Source organism: Colobus angolensis, unplaced genomic scaffold, assembly GCF_000951035.1.
Source record: "Colobus angolensis palliatus isolate OR3802 unplaced genomic scaffold, Cang.pa_1.0 Scaffold65, whole genome shotgun sequence".
NCBI classification, from domain to species: Eukaryota; Metazoa; Chordata; class Mammalia; order Primates; family Cercopithecidae; genus Colobus; species Colobus angolensis.
This window is the reverse complement of record NW_012120154.1, coordinates 4,384,447-4,391,995: the sequence shown is the minus strand read 5'-3', so window position 1 is coordinate 4,391,995 and position 7,549 is coordinate 4,384,447. Positions and strand designations below refer to the sequence as shown.

General features: G+C 56.7%; 1 protein-coding gene across 1 annotated transcript in view; it reads right to left on the bottom strand.

Moving 5' to 3' along the window:
• RAC2 (ras-related C3 botulinum toxin substrate 2 (rho family, small GTP binding protein Rac2)) overlaps positions 1-7,085 on the bottom strand; it is a 20,688-nt gene extending 13,603 nt beyond the window's left edge. Inside the window, exons 1-2 of the mRNA XM_011964289.1 lie at positions 6,900-7,085; positions 4,405-4,476 (exon numbers count right to left, since the gene is read on the bottom strand). Coding sequence (XP_011819679.1) covers positions 4,405-4,476; positions 6,900-6,934 — 107 coding nt within the window. The 5' untranslated portion in view covers positions 6,935-7,085. The remainder of the gene's footprint in view (positions 1-4,404; positions 4,477-6,899) is intronic.
• Positions 7,086-7,549: the final 464 nt, after the last annotated feature.

Genomic DNA, 7,549 nt, shown 5'->3' with positions numbered 1-7,549 from the left:
AAGGAAGGAAGGAAGGAAGGAAGGAAGGAAGGAAGGAAGGAAGGAAGGAAAGAAAAGAAGAAAAGAAAGGAAAGAAAAGAGAAGGAAAGAGTCCCTCTTGGAGAAGTCTTAGGGAGGGGCCAGAGGGGAACAGAGGGGGAAACTGGCACATCAGGCGGGGTAGGAGGCCATTACTGTGCTATTGGTTGAAAGATGAAAGCAGCTGGAGGTGTCACGGGGCGGGGAGAGGTGGAGCAGGAGGGAACAGAATACCCAGCAGAAGGGGTGCCTGAGCTAAGGCTGAGGCTTGAGCCACTGGACATCATCAGGTACCCACACACACAGCAGCAGGAGCAGGGATAGGGCAGCCGAGAGGCCAGGCAGGAGAACCTGGTGGCGCCTGGCACACACAGCTAGGGAGGCTGATGTCATCCTGTCCGCCAGAATCCCAGGCTGGATTAGCCAGTTTACCAAAGACAGGATTTCAAATGAAAGTGAAAATTAAGTGCCAAATGATTCAGCCTCAATTAGGAGCACACATTCTTCCACGCAGAGCTGAGCCCTGCCTGCCTCCCCGGGGCGGGGCCAGTCATGACGGAGTAACAGGAATGGGCTCAGCTCTGTGCTAGAAACTGGCGCGATGGCAGGGAGCGAGGCAGATAAGGGCCCTGTCCTTAGGGAGCTTCCATCCAAGAGGAGGAGCGGCAGCAAAGGAGCAGCAAGATTAAGTTGGGGTGTGGGGGAGCCTGTGAAGACAGCCGAGCAGGGTGGTGGGATGGAAAGATGGAGAGGGCAGGGTGGAGGCGGGGGGCTGCTTTAGACAGGGGGTCAAGGAGGCGATGTCTAAGCCAGGAACTGAATGACAGAAAGCAGGGAGGGTTCTGGGTGTCATAAACGGGAGTGAAGAGGTTGGGGGGAGGTTCAGATCATCAAGGCAGTCCATGTACTTGGACTGAAGTTTACTTAAGGGGTGTCGTAAATGAGGCTGGGGAGAGGGAGGCTGTCGTTCACGGTTTGAACATCAAGATGAGTTTTAAGTGTGAAGGGAGCCACAGGAGAGATTTAGGCCAGGATAAGCTTCAGTCGTTTTGGGGGGGCTTTTTTTTTTTTTTTTGAGATAGGGTCTCACTTTGTTGTCCAGGCTGGAGTGCAGTAGTACAATCATAGCTCGATGCAGCCACACCCTCCTGGGCTCAAGTGATCCTCCCACCTCAGCCTCCCAAGTAGCTGGGACTACAGGCACGCACCACCATGCCCAGCTAATTTTTGTATTTTTTGTAGGGATGGGGTTTCTGCTCCATGTTGCCCAGGCTAGTCTCAAACTCCTGAGCTCAAGCGATCTGCCTGCCTTGGCCTCCCAAAGTGCTGGGATTACAGACATGAACCACCACGCCCAGCCTAACTTTCAGTTTTAAAAGTTCACCAGGGCTTCCGTCGAGCATGGTTCTAAGGAGGTGAGGTGTAAGCGAGAGCCCTGCTATGTCACAGGCACCGGAGGGCACCGTCTTCCTGCCATGTTTCTATATCCCCAACACCTAACATGAGGCCATCCACAGAGGAGCTCAGGCTCCCCATCTGCGAAATGGGGGATTTGACGCAAAGATCTCATAGGGCCCTGCCGGCTCCAATACAGGGTCTATACAACAGAGCAGGCGGCAAAAGCCAATCGTGGTGCAGCCCCGCGAGTCCTGGCAACTGATTGGCTGCTCAGGAAGGTGTCAGTTCGGAAGGTTCAGGTCCATCCCTTTGCTGCTAACTCCTCATGGCTGGCAGCAGCGGAGCCAGCTCTCAGGCTCATCTGATCTTGTATCTGCAGCACGGGCCTCCCCAAACCCCAGCAAACCTACCATCCCCAGCCCAGAAGCTCTCTCCACCTTAATCAGGTGCCAGAGATTTGGGGCTGCCTGTTTTTCCCAACCTACCCTCTCTCCCTCTTCCCCATCCAATGTCAAGGGCCCAGGGTGACTATTTTGCCCTCCCTTCACAGGGGCACAGGCATTGGCAGTAGCAGGATCCTGCTCTGGGGTCTCGTCTGGGGCTGAGAAACTTTGTGCCTGAAGCCATAGGAGGGCGTGATGCAGGATCCACCATAGAACTTGTAAGACCCAGTGCAAAACGAAAGCACAGGGCCCATGTTCAAAAATGATTAAGAATTTCAAGATGCAGACATCAGAGCATTAAACTAGGTGCAGGACCCTTCTGAGCATGAGGCCCTGTACAGTTGGACCGGTGGTCACACGCACGGAGCTGGCCCTAGTGGGATACCTTCACCCAATCCTTCAGTGAGTCTTGGGAAGGTAGGTCTGGTCAGGTCCGTTCCTCCAGCTTCTGTGATGTTGTCCAGGACAACAAAGTCCACTAGGGGCCATCAGGGATCAGGGGCATCCAGGCTGCTGAGAGCACCTGGCGGTAACCTGGCCTCAGCAGACTCAGCCATCCATCTCAACGCACAGGGGAGGTGCCTGGGGAAGGAGCTTGGGACTCCCAAGCCTCTACCTCTTATAGAAAAGGAAATCAAGGCTCAGAGAGGGGAAGTGATTGGTCCAAGGTCCTTCAGTAAGTGGGTCCTTCAACCCAGCCAGGATGCACAAAGGCGGGACAAGTTCTCAAGCCAGCATCCAGAGACCCAGGGACACAGGCAGTGACAACACACTGCCGGTGACCATGGCCTTGAGCAGGAGCCGCCTCGCCTAATTATGCCACCCTGCTCAGGTTTGCAGCCAGCCCTCCCTCGGTACTTAGAGGCACTTGTTAAAAGTTTAATGGTTGATGGTGAGTGGGCAGGAATCCTCATTCCCGTTTTGTATATAAGGACAGGACCAGAGAGGGGCACTCACCAGCATCAGGACTGAGCTGGGGCAAAATCGGCTTTCTAGGCTCCCTGCTAGGGTTTCCCTGCCCTCTCCTGGCTGCCTGCCTTCCTCTAGCCTGGGCCACGGTATCTAAGGCAGCTGAGCAGAGTGTCCTGGGAAGAGACAGCAGCAGAGAGAGCCCAGCTCACCCAAGTCTGGGGTTGGGGGTTGGGTAGTGAGGAATCCTCTGGGGTGGGTTGGAAGCATCTCGACTCCAGGCTCTCTTCTCCCTTCTGCCTGCCCTCCTCTTCCTAGGAGAGCCTGATCCCTGCTCCTGAAAGGGGATTTCATTAAGATCAAGAAACGAGGGCCTCAGCGAGACTCTGCATGGACCTTGGCTCTGAAGCTGGACAGGACCGTGTAAGCTGGGGAAGCAAGCCTCTTAGTGGCTGTGAGGCTCAGCTTCCCCATGGGTGTCCTGTGCATGCTAATAGCCACCTCCCAGGGGGATCAAATGAGATCACATGTGTGTGACATCTTGTGCAGGGGCCAGCACGCAGCAGGTCTTTGCTAGATGGTGGCTATGACCGATCTTCCTATGGTCTTTCCCACAATGTTCAATTCGGGTCAACTCAAAACACATGTGTTATGTGTAAGGTAATGCGTGTGTTATACCATGCAGAAGACACTGTGCTGAGACAATGGAAGACCGCAAAGAGCTGGTCGTGGCTCCCTGACCTCCACAGGCTCATGGTCGTGGGAGAGATCAGATAAAGTCAGTCTGTGGAGTGGAGACCCCTTCGTGGTAGATCAGAAAGGCTTCCTGGAGGAAGGGGCACTGGAGCTGGGCCTGGAGGGTTTGGACAGGTGGATGTGGGGAGAAAAGGCACTATGGGGAGAGGGAACAGCTTGAGCAAAGGCCCTGGGGTAGAAATGTGCAGGGAGCTTGTGGCGAACAGTAGGGTCCGGAGGAGGCAGAATGTGAAGCAAAGTAATGGGTGGTAAGGCCAGGCGGGAGGTTGAGTGAAGGCCACCAGGAGCCTTGAGTGCCATGCTAGGGAGTTGGGAAAATGTCCTAGGAGAGATGGGGGCCCCTGAGGGCTGGCCAGGGAGGCGCTGATGCCAACACACTCCCTCCATGTCCAATGACAGCCCTGCCTCTACATCCTGCAATAGAGCGCAGGGCCTCCCAGGCCAGCAGATGGCTCTGTTCTGCACCCCAGCAGGCCTTGTCCCCAGGTGTCCCTGCTCCTTGGGGTCAGGCCCTCTGGATCACCTCCTCCAGCAGCCTGCTTCTGCAGAAGCTCCTCTCTCAGCCCCTGCTCTTGCCCGAGCCAGCCCTCTCCTCCAGGTCCCTTTGCTTGGAGGCCCAGCCTAAAGGCCACCACCTCCTCCCTTCTACCCCTTCCCCTGCACCCCACCCCGGGTTCTGGGAGCACCCAGCACTTCTCAGCACCAGTGTTGCCTTCCTGGCTGGACCGTCAGGCAGCTCCACCAGGCTGGAGGCTGTGGCTCTGGCATCACCCCATTGGGTGCCACACAGGGTCTGGCCCACAGGAAGTGCCTGAAAGGTGGGTTGACTTGGTGACGGTCTCTCCCCTGTCCCAGCACCCTGTGTATCCCCAGAACTCACACGGTGGGGATGTACTCTCCGGGGAAGGCGTTGGTGGTGTAGCTGATGAGAAGGCAGGTCTTGCCCACGGCCCTGAAAGACAGGAAGTGCAAGAGGGTGGCGGTCATGGGCTCTGCCAGAGATATGGGAGGTTTCTGCCTGGTCCTCTGCAAAGACCTCAGCATCCACCCAGCCTAGCCCTCTGGGCCTCCGTCTCCCCATGTGAGACGCCCCATGTCTGTGTTCTCACACCCGAGTCATGTGGATGTTTGTTAAAGTGAAGACTTCAGGTTCAGCCCCAGAGACTCTGATCCACAGGTGTGCGCAGAGTTGGCAATCCGCTTTTCCCACAGGCTTCTCCAGGGGCCAGTGATGTGGGACAGAGAGTGCCCAGCAGACTCAGGCAATGCTGAGAGGCCCCGGACGCCTGACCCAGGCTTCAAATCCCAGCTGTACCACCTACCAGTGGTATGATCTTGGACAAGTCACTTAACCTGCCTCTGCCTCAGTTTCTCCATCTAGAAAATAGAGATGAGCCCATCCTCATAGAAGTGTGCTGAGGAGTAAATCCAACAATGCCTATCAAAGCACCAAGCACAGGGCCTGACGCATGGCAGCAGCTGGTGGCTGCTAGGGAAGGCCTGACCCTGCTCTTCCCTCTCACCTCCCCATGGAGCAGATCAGTTACCGGGTCAGGGGTTTGAGTCAGAGTGGTCTGGGGTCAAATCCTGTGAGACTTTGGGCAAATTACTTAGCTTCCCTGAACTTTCATTTTCCCACCAGTAAAATGGACCTATTAGGTTTGGTGAAAGGATAGAGAAGGCTGGATTAACCCCAGAGCTGGTACATAGGAAGGAAGTGATAACGCATGCCTACTCCACCCTCAGCATGCGAGGCTGGGAGTGGGCGCAGGTAGCTCAGCCGAAGCCCAGAGGCCAAGGGGCAGCTCTGGGCCTTCCCCTGCCCTGTGTGGTTTTGTCACTTCCTGCTCAGAGGAGACAGCTCATCCTCTCCTCTCTACCACTGCCCTCCCCTGGGCCTGCCACCGAGGTAATTTTGAATGACTGGAACGTTAACCATTGACTTCCGCCCACCCCTCCTCCGATCAGATACAAAGCAGAAGTGAACAGGGCTGGGCGGGCATGGGCAGATAAGGAGCCATGCATCAGAATCAGCTGAGGCTAGCGGACAAATGAGCCTGCCCCCACCTAGATGGGTCAGGGCCAAAGTCGGGGCCACAGAGCCCAGGCCAGGAGAGCTGAGTCTCTCAAAGCTTTGGGCTGCTCCTCTGTAGAGTGGGAGGGTTGGACAGGAGGCCCCTTTCAGCTAGAACATGCTCCAGGGTGGACCTGCAGGCTGCACCCTATGACATGGCTGCTGGCAGGCATGACAGATTGACAAATTGGACCTGTCCTTTTGTGTTTTTTAAGGGACAGCATCTTGCTCTGTCACCCGTGCTGGCTGCAATGGCACAATTATAGCTCACTGCAGCCTCAAACTCCTGGGCTCAGGTGATTCTCCCACCTCAGCCTCCTCAGTAGCTGGGACTACAGGCGCATGCCACCACTCCTGGCTTTAAAAATTTTTTTTTATAGACATGGGTGCTCACTATGATGCTTAGGCTGGTCTCAAGCTCCTGGCCTTGAGCAATCCTCCCATCTTGGCCTCTCGAAATGCTAGGACTACAGGCATGAGCCGCTGCACCTGGCCTGGACCTGTCATTTTACAGATGAGGAAACTGAGGCTCCCAGAAGACACAACAGCCTGAAGTCACTGGGATCTGACAACTGAGAAGGGTCTCAGCCCAGCCTGCCCCTCCCCTGCCGACCCCACAATCACCCTCCCATTCTTTAGCCTCCTCCTTCCCTCTCTGTCTCTCAATGTCCCCTTGCCCCTTCTGCTCCTCGCCCACATCCCCCACACATCCTCCCCAACCTGGCAGGCTGAGGGGAGGGGAGAGAAAGTGGAGGGGGTGCTAGGAGGCACACACTACAAGTAAGACAGTCACTCAGCTTATCTCAGGCGACCCCACAGCATCTCTAGGCATAGGCCTCCTCCCAGATGGCTAAGCTGAGGTGCTGTGACTTGCCCAAGGCCACACAGCAGCACCAAGCCAGTGACGACAGCCCAGGTCAACCTGGGGACGAAGGCTGAATTTCAGGTTTCTCACTTCCCTCACGCATCTACAGAGTAAAGACTGAGGCTTGCCTCTGTGGGAGACCTGCCCCCAGCTTTAGGGGTGCAGGTGAGGAGCCCTTGGCACTCTCACCCATAGTCCTGCACCCTCCACCCAGATGGCTCCCCAGGTGGGGTGGGGCTGAAGAGGGTGAAGCTGTCCTCAGCCCACCCTGGGGTGCTCCCTGTGGGCCCTAGGAGAAGAAGGAAGCGACCCCTCCAAGCTGCCTCCCAGGGACAGCTAGTTCTGCAGGACCAGGGGCTTCCCCAGGGACACCAGGGTGGGAGGATCTCAGGGCATCCCAGTTGGGGGCTGTGAGGAAGTCCAGCCAGGTACCTACCCATCTCCCACCACCACACACTTGATGGCCTGCATCGTGTCCGGGGCCTGGAGAGTGTCGCTGGTGACAGCTCAGGGCCAGGCGCGTTTCTGCGGGCACAAGGGGTGTGGAGACTGGCGAGGCGCCCGCTGAGGAGCAGCAGTGGTGGGGCAGGAGGAAGCGGAAGGGAAACTTACTCAAGCTGCTGCCCCTACGGTTGGTCGTTTGCAGGGGGCGGAGCATGCGGTGTGGTAGAGCAGCTGGTGGGAGGGGATCTCAGGTGCTAGGCTGAGCCCCCGCCATCCCCACAGGCCCCCTGCATGGAGGCTCCAGCAGGAGACCTGGGGGCCCTCCGTGCTGGGAGGCTCACTTCCTGCCCATGAGGCAGGCCCAGAGGCCGTTCTGCAAGAACTGGAGGGTTCCAAGAATTCAGTGCACCTCAATTCTAAGCACAGCATTTAATGAGTGCCTGCTGTGTGCTAGGCACAGTACCAGGTGCTGGTGATCCCAGGATGCAAGAGACAGCTGGTCCCTGGAGTTTACACCCTTTGGAGAGGGGGAGGCACGACTTCATCATGGGAGATCATAAAACACACAGGAAGTGATTGGGGCAACAGGGAATCTGCAGAGAGGACCTCAGGGTTACCGAGAGGGAGAGCTGGGGGTCTGCA